The sequence below is a fragment of the Bubalus kerabau genome, chromosome 11 (genome assembly GCF_029407905.1).
Source record: "Bubalus kerabau isolate K-KA32 ecotype Philippines breed swamp buffalo chromosome 11, PCC_UOA_SB_1v2, whole genome shotgun sequence".
Taxonomy (NCBI): domain Eukaryota; kingdom Metazoa; phylum Chordata; class Mammalia; order Artiodactyla; family Bovidae; genus Bubalus; species Bubalus kerabau.
Genome location: NC_073634.1, coordinates 17,189,332 through 17,211,884, shown reverse-complemented (window position 1 = coordinate 17,211,884; position 22,553 = coordinate 17,189,332). Strand labels below are relative to the sequence as shown.

General features: G+C 46.5%; 1 protein-coding gene across 2 annotated transcripts in view; it reads left to right on the top strand.

The window, feature by feature from the left end:
* Positions 1–19,825, top strand: part of XDH (xanthine dehydrogenase) — a 60,003-nt gene extending 40,178 nt beyond the window's left edge. For both annotated transcript variants that reach the window (XM_055539732.1, XM_055539731.1), the window contains exons 23-36: positions 298–385; positions 1,320–1,406; positions 4,750–4,941; positions 5,119–5,264; positions 6,023–6,104; positions 6,828–6,923; positions 7,559–7,687; positions 8,313–8,387; positions 11,307–11,359; positions 13,305–13,419; positions 14,059–14,124; positions 15,691–15,879; positions 17,391–17,567; positions 19,183–19,825. In XM_055539732.1, the coding sequence (XP_055395707.1) occupies positions 298–385; positions 1,320–1,406; positions 4,750–4,941; positions 5,119–5,264; positions 6,023–6,104; positions 6,828–6,923; positions 7,559–7,687; positions 8,313–8,387; positions 11,307–11,359; positions 13,305–13,419; positions 14,059–14,124; positions 15,691–15,879; positions 17,391–17,567; positions 19,183–19,233 (1,546 nt within the window). In that variant the 3' untranslated portion in view covers positions 19,234–19,825. The remainder of the gene's footprint in view (positions 1–297; positions 386–1,319; positions 1,407–4,749; positions 4,942–5,118; positions 5,265–6,022; positions 6,105–6,827; positions 6,924–7,558; positions 7,688–8,312; positions 8,388–11,306; positions 11,360–13,304; positions 13,420–14,058; positions 14,125–15,690; positions 15,880–17,390; positions 17,568–19,182) is intronic.
* Positions 19,826–22,553: the final 2,728 nt, after the last annotated feature.

Genomic DNA, 22,553 nt, shown 5'->3' with positions numbered 1-22,553 from the left:
TTCCTGGGTTTCCTTTGTTGGAAAGTAGATACCTTTTGCTTGGAATTTGCACAGCCCTCTGTTTATAGAAGGCAATATCCTCTGACTCATTGTGTCCATGTCTTATCTCCTCTATCTGGCTGTGAGTACCCTGATGGCAAGGACACAGCCCACATCCCATAACCCACACCCGTATATCTCTACCTTGTCCAGCATAGTGTCCTGGTGGAGAAAGAAGGCTTCCTTGCAGTTTTTATCCCTGAGACTCAGCAGGCTCGGTTGTTGTAGAGATTTCTCACCCTCTGGTGTCTCCCGCAGGACCGGACACCCAGTGCGCTGCATGCTGGATCGTAATGAGGATATGCTGATAACTGGCGGCAGACACCCCTTCTTGGCCAGATACAAGGTTATAGATGTCAGGGGTTGTGCCGGGTGGGCAGTGTCATCTGCTTAGGAAACTGGGGATGAAGATTCAGGGATCCTGGGATACACTCTGACTTTTGTCATGATAACTGATGAAGTTCAAAGAAGAAATATCAAGGAGAGAAATTCAAATAAGCCAACAGCAACATAGGAGGGTAATGCAGGCCAGCTCCCAGCAGATGCCCCGGGTTGCTATGCACAACTTCTGTGAAATTGCTGTGGTCCAAATCTGGTCTTTGTCCACTCAGGCTCAAACACAATTTATCAGCAGACCTGGGGTAAATCCATTCTGCAAAGTGGTCTAATGTTAATGTGCTATAATCCTGGGAGCCCTCCTCTTTGGCCTCTTCTGACTTCATTCCATGACTTAACTTACCAAAAGAAACTGTTTTGCTCATTCCCAAATTCTTATGGGCTCCAAGCAAGTAACTTGGTCTTTGGAGGTTTCAGGCTCCTTGCTCAAGAAATGGCCTGTCAGGCTTTGTTTGTCTAGTTCACAAGAAGTTGGGGAAGTGAAAGCATGTTCATGCTTGTGCAAAGTGTAACTTCTGCTATCTGCTACCCAAAAGCTATGAGGGGGGGCTCTCTGGTTCCTCTCCTAGTTTCTCTTCCCAACATTTCCCTCCCTGACCTGTCATGACCAATGGTCTCTTTTCTACCTCCTCACTTCTGCTGGTAGAACAGAAGCCAGGAGCAGAGAGGAAAAAGGATGAGTACAGGGAGAAGGGTCCATCAGTGGGAGATGTTAGTTCCTTTCTTCTTTACCTGTGAAGTCTGTGGATCTCTTAAGTTCTCCTTTATTTCATGGTGTGATGTCTTATTCTTTCTGTTTTTTTCCAGGTAGCTTAAGTGGGAGGAGATGGTTAGAGACAGACAAAGGAAGGGAATTATTGAGAGCTCACTCTCCTTTTTACCAGGTTGGCTTCATGAAGACAGGGAAGGTTGTGGCTCTGGAGGTGGATCACTACAGCAATGCCGGGAACAGCCGGGACCTCTCTCACAGTGTATGTCAGACCTGCCCCTGCATCCTGGGGTGACTGGGAGGCCCATGTTATAGCATGGATCATTCCTTTATTCCTTTTTATTGATGAAGAATATTCCATTGTATGCAAGGACCATATTTTGTTTCCCATTCACTGCTAGATGGACAATTGGGCTGTTTCAACTCTTTAGTTTTTATGGAGAATGCTGCTTTGAATCTTCTCATATGACACAGATTTTTGTCATTTTGAAAACTAACAAAGTTACCTTGATGGTACTATCTTTAAGATTTTTAAATCTTAACTTTATGACTATATTAGTTATATATGTATGCTGCTGCTAAGTTGCTTCAGTCATGTCCGACTCTGTGCGACTCCATAGACGGCAGCCCACCAGGCTCCCCCGTCCCTGGGATTCTCCAGGCAAGAACACTGGAGTGGGTTGCCATTTCTTTCTCCAATGCATGAAAGTGAAAAGTGAAAAGTGAAAGTGAAGTCGCTCAGTCATGTCCGACTCTTCGTGACCCCATGGACTGCAGCCTACCAGGCTCCTCCGTCCATGGGATTTTATAGATTCCTGTAAAAAAGAAATTTCAGAAAAACAGACGTTCTCTATTATTCCCACTTTGGACATGCTAAAGGCTTCTCTAATTGGCTCAATTTGGAAGCTTTATACTTCAGATCTAGGGTAAGAAACTGTTCAGAAAAGAAAACATTTCTAGTAATCATACTAACTATAAAACTTGCTTCTTGATGTTATAGGAAAATCAGGTTGAGAAAGATACAGGGCTTATCCCCAAAGATTTTACAAATGTTAAAATTCAATCCAGCAAATATTTATTGAACCCCTAGGGTGGTGACATAAAGAATATGACATTGTTTCCACCCTCAAGAAGGTTACAATATGGTGGAGACAGATAATAAAAGACAAAATGAAATAGAAGTACAATTGAAAGTACTAAGAAAAGCAAAAAATGGAATTGAGACACATGAAAATCATCTAGGATGACTAAGACTGAAAAGTAACCTGTGGGAAAGAGACTATAAATGGGGAAGTAAACTAAAGTCAAAATGAAACAAACAAATAAAAGCTATCACTTAGCTCATCAAAGAGATGAGTCATTACACTTTAAAGAAAGAACAGAATCCTATTAAAATTGAGCAGTCCAAGAATAAAAATGAAGTCTTGTGAATTAAAACTGTGAAAGTGAAAGGGTTGAAAGAAACTGAAGAAACACTTTTAAAAAGGAGGAAACAATGCGGAAAATAGTAGAGAAAATACAAGAAAATCTGAGGACCCATCCAGGAGAGCCAAATAATAGAAGCTTCAGAAAGAAAGAATAGAAAAAAGAGCGAGGAGGAAAACTGTTAAGAAGGAATTCAAGAAATTTCCCCAAACTGGTGGGCATACATTTTGAGATTAAAAGAGCCCATCCAGGAACCAGCACAATAAAGGAAAATAGACTTATGGTAGTTCCTTTCCTAGTTTTTTAAGGAATCTTCATACTGTTCTCCATAGTGGTTGCATCAGTTTGACCGATTCAGGTTGATGTATGGCAAAATCCATCACAATATTGTAAAGTAATTATCCTCCAATAGAGTAAATAAATAAAATTTTTAAATATTTTTAAAAATTAAAAAAAGAAAATAGACATGCTAATTTACATTATTGTAAAATTTAAAAAACCTGGGGACAAAGGAGATTTCACAATTTTCAGAGAGGACAAAACCAGGACTCATTCCAAGAATTGAAAAGGTATTGATTAGATTTCTCAGTACTGGCGAGCTAATGATTTCAAAATGCTGAAGGTAAATGAGAAATTTATTTCCAACCTGGAATTCTATATACAGCCAAATCATGAATTAAAACTGAAAGCAGAATAAAAGACATTTCAGACACTCAAGTTCTCAAAAAGGCACCTCTCTATATACTCTTTTTGGAAAGACTGAAGGTTGTACTCCAATAATATGAAGGTGTAAAACTAAGAAAGGGGAAGTTATGGAATCTAGAAAGAGGAAATGCAATGTGGAGAGAGGCAGAGGGAATCATTGGGATGAATTTGAGGGGAAAACCCGTGAGTGACAGCTGAACAGACGCGTCAGACTGTAGCATGTCAGGCTCTTGTCCATGGAGTTCTCGAGGCGAGAATACTGGAGTGGGTTGCCATTTCCTTCTCCAGGGGATCTTCCCAACCCAGGGATCAAACCCGGGTCTCCTGCACTGCAGGCAGACTCTTTACCATCTGAGCCACCAGGGAAGCACCACCACAGATGCCTGGGGCAGCCAATTTAAATGAAAGTTGGTCAGAAGCCTCCAGAAACAATGTCTTAAAAAAGATGAGACTTGATAGAATATCAAATATGTTTGAACATATTAAAAACAGTTTTTTAGAAATATGTGCATAGAAAACAAAGCCAAGGTAAAAAGTAAAGATAATTATTAGCTCCAAGCGGGAAATATTATCAATAAAGAGAGAAGTAATTCTAGCATAACTCCAGGGTTCAACTGTAAGTGATGTTTACAGAATTATTACATGGACAGTTAATCAGATCAATATATAACTATATAGGGATGGTGGGAGACAGGAGGCCGGTGTGTACAAAGAGAAAGAGGGTTGGGGCGGGGGTTGGGGAGAGAGGACTAAATCCTCCTTTCCCATGATGGGAAAACAGTATAAAAGTCTAAAACTGAACAAGAAATGGAAATGTAAACACATTATTTAGAGAGGTGGAAGACAATGTAAACGACTGGCAGAGTAAGTGGTTGTTTCTGGGGAGTGGAAGGAGGGGCTGCTGGTTTGCATTACATGACTTACAGAAGTATTAGATTCTTAGAACTATTTGTAGTACAAGTTTAATGGGAATAAAATCACCAACTTTTTTAAAAGAGGCAAATGATCAATTCCAACTAGAGGATCTGGGAGGGGCTTCCTCATGTGGGAGCTGTAATGGGGATTTTAGCAGGTGGATATGGTGGGGAGGGGCGTTAAGGTGAGAGTAACAGGCTATCGGAAAAGAGGATAAAAGATATACTGGGAAAAGTGTCCTGAATTCCACACTTAAAGATATACAGACTTTATTCTGGTGTTAACAAGTGGCACTCTGAAGCAAGTGCTTGACTTGCTATGATCTTACCTTTTAGTATGAAGCATAGATTAGAGGGAAGAGACGCAGGCCAGGAGTGCACTAAGGAAACTGTTGTGATATCCCAGGAAAACAATACTGTGGGCCCAAAGAAGAGCGGTTGACTGTGGGGCTGGCAAAGGCAGGGATGGCTGCAGACGTTGAAAGCTCGCCTCCTTTTTTGAGGAGCCAATGAGATACATGCACTGTTCTCTCCCAATCTGGTTTCTTGTGTGTGCTTCAGATAATGGAACGAGCTCTATTCCACATGGACAACTGCTATAAAATCCCCAATATCCGGGGCACTGGGCGGCTGTGCAAGACCAACCTGTCCTCCAACACGGCCTTCCGGGGCTTTGGGGGGCCCCAGGCTCTGTTCATTGCCGAGAACTGGATGAGCGAAGTTGCAGTGACCTGTGGGCTGCCTGCAGAGGAAGTAAGCTGGGAATTTGGAGGAACAAGTCAGAGGGGCTTAGCCTACTTTGGATTTTGGACATCTCCGTCGGGGTAGACACTGGGCAGGCGCAGGGGAGGGGCGGGAAGCTCCACTTCTGGTTACGCCCCCCTGGTCTCTTGCCATGGCCACGGCCTCAGCGTCTCTCTGCTTGGGAAGGTGCGGTGGAGGAACCTATACAAAGAAGGGGACCTGACCCACTTCAACCAGAGACTTGAGGGGTTCAGCGTGCCCAGGTGCTGGGATGAGTGCCTGGAGAGCTCTCAGTATTACGCTCGAAAGAGTGAGGTCGACAAGTTCAACAAGTAAGTGCCGTGGGGGAGGAGCCTGACGTTCTGGGGTTCTCTGGGGTTTCAGATTTTATAGCCTTTTCGCTGAACTCAGAATAAGAATAATAACTTACTAGATAACTGAGAAGGCTGCTGTGTTTGCTGACTCATCCGTAGCCCTCTCTTTGAGATCCTGAAATGTTCTGCAGCCCAGGGGCTCCCGGGTCACAGCACTCAGGCTCATAGCAGTGTGGTACATCTTCGCACTTTTGTCTGCCTTGTGGGCAGGCGATGCTTTGGCCCAGGACTAAGAACACGATAATTATGTGCCTGCCTCTGACACCAATCTATAAATGTGACCTTGGTAGTCACTCTATCTCCTTGGGTCTCAGCTTCATCATCTGGAGAGTAGGGATAATTGCGCTGGCCTCTCTCTCACAGAGTTACTTGGATAAGCAAATATACAGCACAGAGGAAGTATTATCAGCAACAAGCCACAGTTCTTCCCTGGCGTCGTCACAGTCCAAGACCACCAGAGCGCTCTGACCCAATCCTGATCCTCTCAGGGAAGCAGAGTGATGACTCTTTAAGGTCGAGACTTTCAAGGGTGGACCTTGTTCCAGCTCCACTGGAGGATCCAGAACCCAAATGCCCACTGTTCTCACTTTGTCTGCCCAATTGAAGCACAATTCAGTTATGACCAAGACTGAGTGGGCACTTCCAAGGACGCCTTGTTCCCAATCTGACATGAATATGGTGGAGAAGTTACTATGAGATTTTTTTTTTTCCTCTAGGGAGAATTGTTGGAAAAAGAGAGGATTGTGCATAATTCCTACCAAATTTGGAATAAGCTTCACAGTTCCTTTTCTAAATCAGGTAATTGCTTTGTATAATTTTGTCCATCTTCACTGCCCTGGGGTCCCATTCCCCTCTGTTTGCACTGTTGCAAGACTTCCCAAGTGGCACAGTGGTAATAATGATCTGCCTGCCAACGCAGGAGACACAAGCGATGCAGATTTGATCCCTGGATTGGGGAAGATCCCCTGTAGTAGGAAATGGCAACCCACTCAAGTGTTCTTGTCTGGAAGATTCCATGGACAGAGGAGCCTGGCAGGCTACAGTCCATGGGGTTGCAAAGAGTCAGACATGACTGAGCACGACACAACAAGAACATATTGTCATGGGAGCAGGGCTGACCAGAGGAACTCTCTGCTGTTTAAATGAAATTGAATTTGTACATCCCTATTGGACCTGGGGTCAATGCCTAGTTATTATTTTCCTGACTATTGGACTATGGACAGGTGCTCTGCCTTTCTGATCCCATCTCTTTGTCTAAAGAAGCAGGACAAACATATATGACTGCCCTCCCTCTGAGGATGGGTGACAGAGAGAGATATTTTTTTAAAGTTTTGCAAACTACTGAAGGTCTATATTATTAAATCATGAGATGTATACTACTTGGATTTTTTTGTCTGAGGTTTCTATTCAAAATGCTACAGCTGGTTTTCTTTTTCCTGGGCTCCAGTACTTTTGGTCCCGGGCCTTAAACTGAGTTAGGATTTGCTGAATTTTGTGTTTGGCATTCTTCTCTTCCCTTAGGCAGGAGCCCTGATCCACGTATACACAGATGGCTCCGTGCTGGTAAGCCACGGGGGCACAGAGATGGGCCAAGGCCTTCACACCAAGATGGTCCAGGTGAGGAGTCTGGAGACAGTGTCCATCCTCCCCAGCACCGTGATGTCTGGGGGAGGTACGATGCTGTGAAAAAGCGAGCAGTGCCACATCCCAGAAGCAGAGGCAGGCCCAGGTTCCAGCCCTTGCCCAGCTGCTTATTTACATGTGACCTTGGGCAAGCCTGCTCCTCCTCTTGGCCTCAGTTTCCCCATCTATGCAAAGGTGTTGGTGATGATTCGGGCCGCTTCCATCACCAGCACTTAAGGGCTCTGTGTCCGTGTGTAAGGTGTGTGTTAAAGGTGACTGGCTTCCCTCACACATGTGAGGCTCCTCTCAGCAGAGCTGGATTAAAGTTGTCACACCTGCTTGGCTTGTGGGCACTGGCCAAGCCGAATCTTTTTTAAAGCCAGGGTTAGTTTTAAAAAGGCATTGTTCATCACCATCAGGTTTATGAATATTTTGAATCCAACCAAACCACTCCATAAAGTGTTACTTCAGATTCAGACTGATGTGAGAACATCCCAGCCTCAGTAGAATTGTGGTTTATGAAATTATTTTCTTGCCTGTTAAGAGTGAATCTGAATCCCACCTTGGGGAGAAGGCAGCCAAGCCCTGCCAGGCCCTTCCCTAGAAGGTAGTGTCCTCTCTGTTCGCAGGTGGCCAGCAAAGCTCTGAAGATCCCCATCTCTAAGATCTATATCAGCGAGACAAGCACTAACACGGTGCCCAACTCCTCTCCCACGGCCGCCTCCGTCAGTACCGACATCTATGGACAGGCCATCTATGTAAGGAGCCTCGGGGGCTGCCGAGCTGAGGGCCAGCCCAAGGCAGGGGGCCGGGAGAGTCCCCGGATAGGAGCTGCAATGGCTCCCTTGCGGGCTTGTGGTGGTGGCCATGCCTCTGGTTCTCTTCACCAGGAGGACACCAAGCTAAAAGAGGGGCCCAGGAACCATTACCACTTCCATTACGGCCTGGAAGGATGAGCGTGGAGAGGGAGGGGAGTTGGAGGAATGCAGGGGATTCTGGGAGGACACACTCCCTGGTGGTAGAACTGAGCAGGAGACAATGGATCGAAATTGAGCCTTGATTGGGGGTCAGCCAGGTCAGACCCTGTGCTTCTCCCACCCCAAGGTGGGTAATGTCATCAGACGAAGGAGTTTGAAGGGAGAAGGCACCTCCTTAGGGATCCTTCAGCATTTCCCCCTCGTGTCAACTTCAGGACTGAGTCGTGAAGTGCTCTCTGCACAAGGACCAGTGGCTCCTACCCAGGGCCTGGGACATTCCTGAGGGGCTGGCATGGCTGTCTGAGTGGCACTCTGGGCACAGCACTGCTTGGAGAACCTCAGGATTTTGCTTGAGTTGGGGAATGCAGAGGCCTGATGTGTCTGCCATGTGGGCTCTCTTCTTTAGGAAGCTTGCCAGACCATCCTGAAAAGGTTGGAACCCTTCAAGAAAAAGAATCCTGATGGCTCCTGGGAAGACTGGGTAAGTTTGCAGACAAAACAGAAATTAAGAGCAGGGTTGTGTCCCCGACCCTGGGCAGGAAGAGGAGGTCAGGATCTAGTCACAAAGGCAAAGAGAAGTTGAGGTGTCTGTATGCTTTCACAGAAGAAGCAAATGTTCAGCCTTGCTGGCCCCCTTCTCTACAACGTTCATAGTTGAGGGAAATCACTTGAGAATTTTTGATCCAAGATCTTGACAGCCCTGAGGGAATTGGGGGTTCACCTGCCCCGAGCATCAGAAGATGGGGGTGACTGCTACTCCTGCCTTACTGAGAATTCTTCTCTTAGAGGTCATCCCACATCCCATTCATCTGCAGTCTTAAAGAGTCTCGTTTTCTTCAAACCTCCATTTCTGAGAGGGCTGCCCCAGGAGCCTCCTGCATTACCCAGCTCTGGAGTCTGGGTCCACAGAGACTCTTGTCTGTGAGGGAACAAGGAAAAAGACATTGTGTCCATGCTCAGGCACTTCAGTTGTGTCCGACTCTTGGGGACCCCGTGGACTATAGCCTGCCAGGCGCCTCTGTGTGGGATTTCCCAGGCAAGACTACTGGAGTGTGTTGCCACGCCCTCCTCCAGGGGATCTTCCTGACCCAGGGATCGAACCCGTGTTTCCTGCTTAGGAGGAAGATTCTTTACCACTGAGCCACCTGGGAAACTCCAAAAGACATTCCCCATAAATTTATATCATGCCTTTGATTTTAGGAGTGATACAAGTACTCATGAGAGGAATGAGCCCAGTTCTCTGATTTCTGGTTTAGAAGCCTGCACGTCAGAAACCCTCAGAGGGAAGCTGCCAGGAAGTGTCTCTCAGATGGGAGACTCAGCTCCGCCCACAAGCAAACATGCGATGGTGGCCCCACTTGACCTTCCCCTCATGTTGCAATGAAAGGACTGGATACAATAGTAACCCATAAAATGTGACCACACATGAACCAACTCAGATTGTACAAGTCTCCCTCAAAAGAGTCAAAGAAAATAAGCTATTTCTCCTAGACCTACTCATCTTATTGTGCCTTGCGCAACCTGTCCTTCCCTGTCCACACTCATAGATACCACGTGAATGTGGGTTGATTTTGGTAGTGTGGGTTTTAGCATGGATTTGTAAGACAGTGTCAGTGTTTTCAATGATGGTCTCTACAATCTGTTGACCTGGGCTTTGTCTTCATCTACTGACCATGTAGTCCAGTGTTCCTTATAAGCAGGTAACCCTCCAAAAGGGTTTTATCAGAAGAGTGTGATTGAGACATGACAGGCATCAAAGCTTTTTAGTGTCTGTACTGTATTGAAAAAGGCAAGCTATTACTGCCACTGCTACTATCTATATATATTTTATGTCATATAGTAAAGATCCTAGAGAAATTCTTTGTGTAAACTTTAGTTTTCTTATCTGTAAAATGAATATAATAATAGTACTGATCTTATAGGGTTGTACTAAACACTGAGTAAGGCAGTGTCTGCAAAGGACTCAATAGCATCTTTTATATAGTAAAGTCCTTGGAAGTTGACAATGATCATGATGCAAGTTACATCAACAACAAATTAAATTTAGAACTGTGAATATTGAAAGAGAGAGAAGGAAGAAAGAAAGAAAGAAAGGAAGAATAAAATAAAAATTTATTATGTAGATGTTGTTCGGTTGCTAAGTCATGTCCGACTCTTTGCAACCCCATGAACTGCAGCACACCAGGCTTCCCTGGCCTTCACCGTCTCCTGGAGTTTGCTCAAACTCATGTCCATTGAGTCAGTGATGCCATCCAATTATCTCATCCTCTATTATCCCCTTCTCCTCCTGCCCTCAATCTTTCCCAGCATCAGGGTCTTTTCCAATGAGTCGGCTCTTTACATCAAGTGGCCAAAGTATTGGAATTCAGTTTCAGCATCAGTCCTTCCAGTGAATATTCGGGATTGATTTCCTTTAGAAGTGACTGGTTTGAGCTCCTTGCAGTCCAAGGGACTCTCGGTGAAAGTCTTCTCCAGCACACAGTTCAGAAGCATCAATTCTTCAATGCTTAGCCTTCTTTATGGCCTAACTCTCACATCTGTACACAACTACTGGAAAAACCATAGCTTTGACTATACAGACCTTTGTTGGCAGAGTGATGTCTCTGCCTTTTGATACACTGTCTAGGTTTGTCATAGCTTTCTTCCAAGGAGCAAGCATCTTTTAATTTCATGGCTGAAGTCACTGTCTGCAGTGACTAAAGAGATAGAATGGATGGAGAGGTGGACAACTTTATTAATAGAACACAAGGCTAATATGTTAAGTAGGGAATGAGCATTGTACAGAGTAGGGAGCCATGGTAATGGCCAGAGTAGGGAGTCATCACAGGAGAGGTGGATGAAGAGGCAGGCTTGAGCTGATTGTTGATGAAGCAAAGGATTTTGACAGATACAGCAGAGGAACCACATAAATGAAGGTGCAGAAGTGTAGGGATGAGGATTGGGAGAGAGTTAACGCTGGAGTTTTGATTGGAGTAGCAATGATGTGTGGATTACTGGAAGCCATAGAGAAGACTGGAATCCTTACTATCAGGCATTTGCTCAGTGGCTCTATACACAGTGCAGAATCATGGAAAGCTCTAGAGTAGGTGAGTGACAAGTACTGTGTGGTGTGTTAAGATGATCCCTCTGACTGGACTGAGCTACATGGCGGGGCGGGAGGCGACTTGAGGCTGGAAGACCAGCTAAGAGGCTACCGTGGTGCTCCAGGTTTCAGATGACCAGGGCCTAGTGCAGGGGGTGGTGGTGAAGAGCAGGACGTGCCATGTGGAAGCGAGAGTTACTATTGAAAAAAAGCTGATCAGCTTCCAGGTGAGGAGGAGGAGCTCATGAAAGCCTGGTGCCGGGCCAGGGTTTCTGGAAGCCATGCTTCCCCCTTCCTGATGCCATTCCCTCTCCTCAGGTCATGGCTGCCTACCAGGATAGAGTGAGCTTGTCTACCACTGGGTTTTACAGGTAAGTAAGGTGCTGACCTTGCCCCTCTCACAATGAGTTGTCATCCTAACCTCTGCAGGCCCCTCCAGCGCTGCACTCTGTCAGCCTTTGGTCAGGAGAGAGCAGGTCCACCAAAATGCTTCTCTCTCCAATGGACTGCCACTAACTTCAGTGTATTGAAGGGGCCCTGAAATACGTGAGCTTACCAAACTATGTGCCAAAAGCATGATCTATCGTATCGAAAAACCTCTGTTCTAGTTCTGGTCTTAAAGTATACCATTCCACTTGGGGGGTCACTGGTCCCTCTCTGAACCTGTCCCCTCTTTTATGACATAATGGGTCCGTCACCAGCCATGCCCCTCAGCATTCTCCTGTAAGAACCAGGGGCGTCTGGTGTTCTGAGGGTTACCCGTGTGTGTTATTTGTGCTATGCGTCATATTGCTTTAAGCAGGCTCTCCTGCAAAAGAATGAGAGGAGGATCTAGAGCACGTGGTCTTGTTACAAAATGTAGAGTGGAACATAAAATGGGATTTAGAAAAAAGCATCTTCTGAAATTTGAAAATTCAGTGAGACCCTGTTTCAGCAGAGGCCCTGCCTGTCTGATCTAGAAACTGTGAAAAGAAATGATCATATTTACTGTTAGCCATAATGTTTTAGCTTTCTCTGGGAAATCTAACTAAGACCTTTTCTTTCTCGGATCAGTGAATGTGGAAAATAGTTGAATGTTTGCTTTAAAAGGTCTTGTGTGAAAATTTATAAATATATACACTATATATGTAAATTAAATATATATATGTATTTTTTAGGGCAAAGCAATGTTTTGCCAGTGCTCCCTGGTTATGTAATATTTGACTTACACAAACACAAACTAATGAAGATTTTCTTATAAGTTCCTATTTCATTGTTAGAGTTGATAGAACTGGAGTTTTATCAGGGAACACCCAGATGAACTTGATAAGGTTAGAAGTCAAAGAACATGGCCATCTCTTGGGAAAAGACTTTTCCCTCAGTCCTGTATTGGTTTTGTTTTCATGCAAATTCTTATCACATCAGCTCACATTATTATTTCTGTGTAAGGTATAGAATAACTCAGGTACAGAGTGCTATAAACAGAGAATACACACACACAACCAATGTAGCTCATGCAAAATTGGAATCATAATATAAGATAGGATTGAAAAAAAAAAAGTCATGTTGATATTTGGCAGAAAACAACAAAATACTGTAAAGCAATTATCCTTCAATCAAAATAAAGAAATTAAAAAAAAAGAAATGAACCAAGTCTAAAACCTAACACCAAATGCTAGAATAAACTTGCTAATACATTTTTAAAAAGGAATAGAAAAAAAAGAAAAAATGTAAAAAAGAACATCTGCTTTTTTTTTAACAACGCTTTGCTCAAATCATCTGTTGAAACTTAGGAGGGGTCCGTAGATGAAGAGTAATACCAGGTGGCTGCACCCGTGTTGGCACGGGTTACTGATCTTGTTACCTTTCACCTTGAGAAAGGTGAGCAGCCCCGGGTGAGCTTGTATGAACAGCCTAGGAGCCAGCCCAGAAGGAACCTTTGGTTCTGAGCTCTTGAATTCTAATTCAGTAGATCCTTTGGAGCGTGACTTGCATGTCCTCCATAAGCTCAGGCAAACTTGTCACCTCTGTTTCTACCACATAGAGGCCAGCATGCTGGGACCCTGCACCGCTCAGCTCCGCAGAATGATTCATATGAAGGCCATTGGCAAAATGGAGCAGAGACAAGGGGCAAGATGCTCAGCCGTGCAGGGGTTTCATGGACAGGTTCAAAGTGTTCAGAACTCACAGACTTTTTAAAGAACAGCTGAATAAAAAAATAAAGCCTTTAGGGTCTTAAGATTTTATGGGACAAACTCTTTGTATGTGTATGAGTTGGGGGGGAGCGGTGGGGACATGTCCATCTTATTCATATGCAATATTTTCTCTTCTCCCCAGGACACCCAACCTTGGCTACAGCTTTGAGACCAACTCAGGGAATGCCTTCCACTATTTCACCTATGGGGTGGCTTGCTCAGAAGTGGAAATTGACTGCTTGACAGGGGATCATAAGGTGAGAAGTTTGCAAAACGTTAGTATGAAAGGGGAAAAGAGAAACATCTAAAACTGTAATACAAAGAGTGGAGGAATGAACTTTCTGGTTGGGAAAATAGTGTGCTAAGTCATGGCTTGGCAAACTTCCTGTAAAGAACCAAAAACTAAATATTTTAGATTTTCTGAGACTGCCTCAGTTATTCCACTCTATCTTGTAGTAGGAAAATAGATATGAATGTATGCAAAGAGATGGGCGTAAATGTGTTCCCACAAAATGTAATTTATGCACCTGGAATGTGATTTTCATATCGTTTTCATGTCACAACATATTCTTTTTATTTTTGTCAGTCATTTAAAAACATGAAAACCATTATTAGCTCACAAGTTCCACAAAAGCAGAGGATGGGCTGCGTTCAGCCCATAGAATGTAATTTGTCAGTGCCTTTCTTACACGATTGACCTGGACTCAGGTTCAAAGCCCCAGGAAGCTGGGTGCCTGCCCTTCCTACTCACACTGCTGCCTGAGGGTGCCTGGAGCTCTCTGCTTGGGAAAGAACTATTCCTATTGCTCTTAATAACCTAAGAGTTGCCCTGACCCATCTATTATTCCATACATCCCTTTCTTCTCAAACTGCTTTTGTTTTGCTATCCATTCTAGAACCTCCGCACAGACATTGTCATGGATGTTGGCTCCAGTCTGAACCCTGCCATCGATATTGGACAGGTAGGACTCCTGGGGGATCAGGGTGGTGAGGGACTTGGCCACTGATGTGCCCCACTGCCTCCTAGGATCCCTGGCCACAGTGTCTCCCCTGCTGTTATTTTTAAGGAGGTCTGAGCATGGTGCCAAGTGAGTCCCCCTGAGAGTGGGATTTAGTGGATGAGAGTCCACCCAATTCCTGAGGCAGAAGACAAATCCACATGGATAAACTTGAAAAGGGCATTCATACGGCAGAAAGCAAGATGATGGGCAGTGGGAACACTGAATATTCAAACACAACGTGGCACCGAGGGGAGTGAAGATTGAGTTTGAGTTCAGTGTGCAGGCAGTGGGGTCTCAGGGCAGAGGCATTTTCTCCCTCTTTATTCCTCTTCCACTGATGATGGCTGTTGTACTCTAGCAAGTAAATGCTACCAAGCCTGAGGTTGTGGAGAGTCCTCCCCAGGTTCGAGCAAGAGGAATAAAGGGATGGCTGCAAGAAAGTCACTTTGGGAAAATATGAGAATATTGAGCAGAGCAGGTAGAACAGAGTCGGGGGAGAAATCAAGAACCGACATACTGAACATGAGGTAGAAAAGGTTTGTTGTATTTCCCAAAACTGGACAATCACTGAGTATATAGAAACTTAGTCATAAAACTGTTTTTTAAGTCATTGAACAACGGTGTGGGAAGCCCCTCCTATGGGCAGGCACTGAGCTTGGCATAGCAGACACAGAGATGCTCAGCGTCTGGTCTCCCTCTGAACACACTTGTTTAGCTGTGATGGTGCCACATAGCATGATTCTGAGCAGTGAGGCTGGGAGAGCAGACACGTGGGCCAGCAGAGCGTGGCATGTGCCCTTCAAGGGATCTGTGAGCTGCAGCAGGAGCCGTCTTCTCCCAGAGGGCAGGCAGGTCTGGGAGTTCAAAAAGCCTGGAATCTACTAACCAAGAAAGTCCAGTCTTGTGCCGTGTGCTTAGTCGCTCAGTCGTGTCCCACTCTGTGCAACCCCGTGGACTGTAGCCTGCCAGGCTCCTCTGTCCATGGGGATTCTCTAGACAAAAAAACTGGAATGAGTTGCCATGCCCTCCCCCAGGGGATCTTCGCAACCCAAAGATGGAACCTGTCTTGTGGGACTGCCCCAAAGTGCATGGTCCCTCTCAGTACACGGGGGGTAGTGGTCCCCTGAGGGACACCCTCAGCCACCATCACCCCACGAGCTCACTTCTCAGCTCGGGGGTGCCGTTTCTCCTGTGGCTTCATGGAAGGAACATCTGCATCGGCCCTGAAGTAGGTTTCATAGGAAATTACGCCTACCACTGCCTGTCCCGCTCCTGGAACTGCTGACAAGTTCTGAAACCGATTTCAGTGTCCCTGCCTTTGCTCTGCCTACACCGATGCTGGCAAAGGCCCAGATCGGTTATCCCAGGCTGGGGCAGGAGCCGGGGAAGGAAGCAGTAGGGGGCTGTTTTCAGCTTCTCTTCAGTTCGCCTGGGCAGGTGGGGCTTGGTGCCTGCTGTGGAAAGCAGCACCTGTCTTTGGATGGGGGGTGGGAGGCAGGGTAGCCATGGTTTCTGTCTGTCCTGCAGGTGGAAGGGGCGTTTGTCCAGGGCATGGGCCTCTTCACCCTGGAGGAGCTACACTATTCCCCTGAGGGGAGCCTGTACACCCGCGGCCCCAGCACCTACAAGATCCCCGCGTTTGGCAGCATCCCCACGGAGTTCAGGGTGTCCCTGCTTCGTGACTGCCCCAACAAGAAGGCCATCTATGCCTCCAAGGTACTATTGCCCTGGGTCTGTGCTGCCTTCCAGTCTGCACTGTGGGAAACCACCCGCCATGGGGGTCTGCAGGGAGCTCGCATGGAAGAGAGAGAGAAGGGCCTGGCAGGAGCCTGGGGCAGATGCTGAGCATGCGGGGCTGGAGGTGGGGTGAGGGGGGCGGTGAGCAGACCCGCCTGGGAGCACAGGGCACTGGATTGAGGATGACACCACCTCCCTGTCATTTAAGCCAGCTTTCGGGGTGTACTCAGAGGGATTCCTTAGGTCAGTCTTATAGGTCAAGTCCTGACCTACACCCACGTCTCAGGTGTTCATCCCTGAGGCTTGGTCCCAGAGATGCTCTCGCAGGTCCTGCACCCCTGTTGTCTCTTGAGAATCAGCCCATTCCCCTGTGCACACACTTTCACCTCCTTCAATGACCGCCACTAGACCTTGAGGCTTGATCAGCATGCCTGGATGGTTATAACTACCCTCGGTTTCCTCCATGTCCCCAATAAGTATGAAAAACAGTTAATAAAATTCATCAAACTGATTGACACAGTTGTTGGTCTAAGAAGGAAGACAGATAATTACTTGTAATCAATGAGACACATCTCAGTTTACTTTCCAGTGGGAGGGCCTGGAACACTTGTGGTCCTTGCCGTCGGCTCTCACACTTTAGCGTGTGTCGGGTCACTGGGGGCTCTGGATAAAAAGGTTAGCTCCATGGGACTCACCCTTAGGAATTTTGATTCAGTAGGTGTGGGGTAGGGTCCTTAAACCTGCATTTAAAAAAAATATATTTATTTATATTTGGCTTCCCTGGGTCTTCGTTTCTGCGTGGGCTTTCTCTCTTTGCGGAGAATGGGGGCTGCTCTCTACCTGCAGTGCCCGGGCTCTAGAGGACAGGCTCAGTGACTATGTTGCATGGGCTTAGTTGCCCCACAGCATATGTGATCTTCCCAGATCAGGGATGGAACCCATGTCCCCTGCATTGGTGGGTGGATTCTTAACCACTGGACCACGAGGGAAGCCCAGGCCTGCATTTTTAACAAGCCTCCCTGCTGACTCTGTTATGGGCAGTCTCTGATCTATGCTTTGGGGGATGAAACCGCCTTTGCTAGAAAATAGTTTCCATCCTGTTGGTCATGATACCTCTGTTTCAGCAACTTGTAAGTATAATTATGGTGACTGTAAATATTGGTGACAGAGTTTCAGGTAGATTATTCCCTGAGGTTTATTGCTATGAGGAAAGGATCAGATTTTTTTTTTTTTTTTGTCTGTAAAATATAATGCTTTATACAACTTTTGATGGTCCATTATATTCGCATGGTGTCATCAGAGAAAATCACACAGTGAAATTTAAAAGATGTGCCCACAAGGAGGAATCATTTATTAGACTGCTTGTTCTCAGCCCCTGTTTAGTTTTGAGCTCCTGCCTTGCTCTGGGGTCCCTGGGGTCTCCAGCCCTGCAGCTGTGGAGGTTGGCCCTCCCCTGATTCCCTGTCTGTGCTTTGCTCTTGTCCACTCAGGCGGTCGGGGAGCCGCCCCTCTTCCTGGGCGCCTCCATCTTCTTTGCCATCAAGGATGCCATCCGCGCGGCTCGAGCTCAGCACACAAATAATAACACGAAGGAGCTCTTCCGGCTAGATAGCCCTGCCACCCCGGAGAAGATCCGCAATGCCTGCGTGGACAAGTTCACCACTCTGGTACGAGGGTCCCGCAGTCCAGGGAGGTGGGGCCACAGGCTGGGGAAAGTTCTGCTGCAGAGGGAGGGCTGAGATGTTAGGCTGTCTCTCAGCCTTACTGTATTTTTGGCTGGGAAGCCATGGGTCCACACCACCTTCTGCCATGAGGCACCGCCTCCAACTTGCACGAAGATAACAAGAATCCCCTTAAAGCTGCAGCTTGGGCTGGGTCTCCTGAGAGGAAGGAGGGCTGTGTGATGGTCTTATCACCCACTGATTCCATTATTTGCATAAAGATGAGGGTAATGGATAAAACTCCAGAAGAGCCTGATCTTTAGTGTCCACCAGTGGCATTTTTGAGACCCTTCTTTGTTAAAGACACTGTGTGAGGTACTAAGGAGACAGAGAGGGAAAAAAATGAATTTTTGAGATGGAGCACATTTGTTCTGTGATGACCCTGTGCCATGCTGATACCGGGGATGAGGAGGTGCCCTGGAAGGCATTGCAGCCTTTTCGGACACCAGCTGATTGCCCTGTGTGGTGACTGGTTACTGCCTTGGAGGTGTGTGTAGCAGAGAACTCCATGGTCTCTGGAATCATTTGGGGAAGTCCCTGTGTAATACTTGTGGGGAACAATGCCTGGTGAAAGGAGACCATGCCAGGACAGATTGGTCCACTGTTGGAGCCTCAGAAGCAGCCCAGTCTCTGAGTTGGGCCGAGTGGGCCTTGCACTCATTCTCCAATGGCTTTTGCAGCCTCTGTTGAGTTAGCAGAACCAGATTCTTCCTGATACCCAAGTTGTATCTCCTCCTGGGTATTTGATAGGAAATGATAGACATTTTGGGTTTCAGAGGGGGAAGGTACAGGAGAGGCCCTGGAGACAGGCAGATCTGCAGTCAGCACAGAGGGTGAGGGAGGCGGATGGGTCTCCAGTCAGGCGGCCCTTCAAGTTTTGCAATAGCTTTAGCCTCAGGGTGAAACACACACAGACCATGTGTGGGGCTCCCAGGCAGCAAGGATGCCTACAACTGTACAGCAACCTCACTGTAGCCCAGAACCTTCCCACCATGGCCTCAGGGCTGACAGTAATCCAGACCCACCTTCTCTGAGAGCAGAGCTGCTGCGTGGCTCCCAGTAAGCTCACAGAGATTGCAAAATTAGCTCCGTGCAAACCGTCTGATGCAGAAGTCAGTGATCTAATGCAGAAGTCAGTGATCTGATGAGCCCCTCCCTCTGAGGCCCCGGACTCAAGCAAAGATTCTAACCCAAGTGCCTTGGCTATGCTGCAACACAGAAGTGATTGAAAAATCCCTGCTATGGATTTTCATGAGCAGCTGATCCATGAGCCAGTTGGGCTTTTGAAAAACTGTGAGTGCCATGTGAGAAAGGACCACTTCTGTATCTGGTCATCCCAGTATCTCCAGAGTCTGCCACAGTGCTTGACACATGGGACATGTACGGTGAAAATTAATGAATGACCAGGATGGTATGGGGTCCTGCCCCGGAGGCATTCCCCACAGCTGGGACTGCAGAGTGGTGTTTGGTCTGGGGGTGGTGGTTGGCAGTGCTGGGATGCGGCGCAGTGTCCTGAGCTGTAGGAAGACCCTTCAACTAGTTCTCCATTGTTCCTTCCTAGTGTGTCACTTGTGTACCAGAAAACTGTAAACCCTGGTCCCTGAGGGTCTGAAGAAGAAGCCCCATAGGAGTCTTCTTATGCTACCCTGGGGATTCCATGGAAGATGGAACTTGCCCTGCAGAACATGAATCTCTGAAAGTTTCAGGATGACAGAGGTGTTATTCTTCAGGATGGTGGTTGGAAGAACATTGAATGGATTGGAAGATTTTGATAAAAATATGATTTATAATCATGATGATAAGCAAATTCAAAACTACTAGGCCTGAATGGCTAATAGGCAATTAGCATCATTTCATATCTGTTTTAATCACATATTTGAAATAGGCGTAGGAAGTATTCGTGCTATGTCCTAACTCCCTGAACAGCTTGTATTCGCTCAAGTGCTAACAGCGTCTTTCCTTCAAAGAAGATTCTAACATGCCTCCAGAAGCTTAAAACAGAGTTACTCTAAGCCTAGGTGTCTTCCTCAAAAAGCCTTTCCTTTGATTCAATAAACATCATATTATAACCTCAGATCCACACTTAGATTTGCAATGGGACAGTGGGGTGCAATTCAAACCTCTGATCACTTCATTGGAGAGAATAAAGAGAGAAATTCATTATTTGAATTGTCTTCTTTAAAAATAAATTTTTTTTAAATTTACTTATTTGGCTGCGCTGAGTCTTAGTTGTGATACACAGGATTTTTTAGTTGCTGTGTGTGGGCTCTAGTTCCCTGACCGGGGATCGAACCCAGGTTCCCTGCATGGAGAGTGCAGTCTTAGCCACTGGACCACCAGGGAAGTCCCATGAGTTTAACCTTCTTAAGTTGCATGAAGTAAGATTAATCCATAAAAGCAAAAGCCAACGAACCCAATTATTCAGTACCTACAATGTGCCAGTTTCTTCCTCTTCCTCTGTGCATTAAGAAAAGATGGGGCTTAAAAATCTTCAGTTGAAGCCAGTAGTTCCCATCTAGAAATGAGGCTACTCGAATTAAGGTCAGCTGGAGAAAAAACAGCCAAGGACCCTGAGTTCTCATCCCAGCTGTTTCTCTGTGACCTTAGACCGTCACTTCCCTATTCTGTGCTTCGTTTTACTGCAAAATTAAAGGATTGGACTGGAATACTCTCTTAAGGTCTTCTTTGGATCTGAAAGTCTATAAATATATGACCTGAAAACTCCAGTTATTTAAGAGATCTGCAGGGCTCAAAGACATGACTCCTTTACTATGACATGCTGTCTGGGTTTAGAGTCCCCCCAGTTGAAAAGAGAACAGGAGAAAGGCAGGTATTCCCTCTGCTGGCTCTGACGGGTGATTTCATCGCTATCTGGTGCTGATGGACAGCGTCGCCAGGTCATGTGCCTTCACTGTGTAAATATCCAAATTCTACTGGGTGGGGTCCACGGTTCTGGCCCGGGAGGACTGTGGAAACCATGCATTTGACCCCGGCTCTTGATGTTACTAATAAATGAAACGGTCACCTAGTTGGCACGTGAGAAAGGCTTATTAATCATCATAATCATGACAAATGGTGACATCTGCCATATATTAACCAGTCTGCATTGCTAGGGAATCCACACACCAAACTCACAGGTGCACACACATACACAGATGCATTTCCCTACAAAATTCCTTTCCTCAGAATATTCTGGATTGTTTACAGCATGGTTAAAACTGAAGCGCTTTAGAAATAACACCAGTATTTGCATTGAGATCTGCACAGGTCTGTTTCATTGGTTTTCTGGAATATTCTATTAGGGTATTATTAGGGTATAGGACGTGGCCTGAAGCTGAGACAGGTCAGCTGTTAATAGTGAGGCTATCAGGGCTGAACAATGACTGTGAATTCCCTTCTGAGCTTAGGAACAGAGGCATTGCAGGGTGGTCGTGAAAATCAAACAGGCAAGTGCTCTGTGAGCCATAAGCCACTGTGCAGTTCCAAGCTGTTGCCCTCCTCAGACACCTGGCCTTGGCTTGCTGTCTTCCTCTGTAGACTGCTTCAACTTGAGGGTCCTTGGGCTCGGGATGCCAGCATTGCCTGCAGTATCACACTGCAGCCGGCAGGGGGCGGTGGAAGCCCAGACGTGAGCCCGTCCTCTGCAGCGGGCCCAGCAGCATGGCCATCTGCTATGGGTTAGATTCTAGGCAGCTTATTTAGTGTCTCAGAGTTTGTAGACCCGACACCTTCAAAGTTCTCTTCAAGAGCCGGATTTGAAGCTGACTTAGGGTTTCAGACTGACAAAATCTCAAAGGAGCTCAGAAGACGGGGATCAGCTGTGGGAGTCTGAGCTTCAGGTAAACAGCTGGCGGGGGAAGGCAGATCTTACTTTCTTAGTATCTGCAGCTTGTGCGGTGCCGGTTTTCACATTTTACTTGTATGTGTGTGCTCAGTTGTGTCTGATTCTTTGTGACCCCGTGGACTGCAGCCCACCAGGCTCCTCTCTGTGTGGGATTTTCCAGGCAAGAGTACTGGAGTGGGTTGCCATTTCCTGCAACAGGGGATCATCTGGACCCAGGATTGAACCTGAGTCTCCTGCATCTCCTGAATTGGTAGGTGGATTCTTTACCTCTGAACCACCTGGGAAGCCCTTTTACTAATGAAATCTCATTTAATCATCCCAGTGGCCTTAGGAGGTAGCACTTTAATCTCTGTAACAACATGAGAAAGAAATCCTACCCATAGCTGTGCAGAGGGATTACTCATGGGCATTGACTCCTGGAAAACAGGCTGCGACTGGGCCATGCAGGTGGGGAAACCTGGCGTATACTGGGCGTCGATCTGCTTGTCGGAGTGGACCCATGCTACCCCGGCTCCCAGAGGTTGGTGGAGGCCCCTGAATGCCTATCTATTCGCCCGTGCTTTGGGCAGCTTAGGATTCTCACAATGACTTGGCCAAGTTGCGGACTGTTGTCAGAGGCAGCTGAAAACTTCCTTCTACTCCAGTTAAGGTGGCTGGGAAGCCAGGACAGGAGGACAGGATGGATGGAGGTTGTAGGAGGAACCCTGGGCAAGGGATAAGGGCAGAAATCATCCTAGCTGATTGATTTACAACTGGGAACATCCGTGAGCCCATGATGTTTTTATCTTTAGCCGAGGGGGAGCCTAGACCATTCCTACCGCTGCCTGTTTTAGGTCCTGGGACAAAGCTCTTTGGAACACACAGCTTCCTTGATCTGCTGAGGCTTGAAGTCACCCTGGGGCCCCCAGGCTCAGGGACTTGCCCTTGTCTCTGTTCTGGACTGTGAGAGAGCATGATCCTGAAAGGTTGTTGTTAAATCACACGAATACACCGGGATTCTTGGCCCCCGGAGGAGAAGAATTCAATCCGGGGCCAGAGACGAGGCTTGATCGCTCAGAGCTTTTGTGTAATAAAGTTTTATTAAAGTA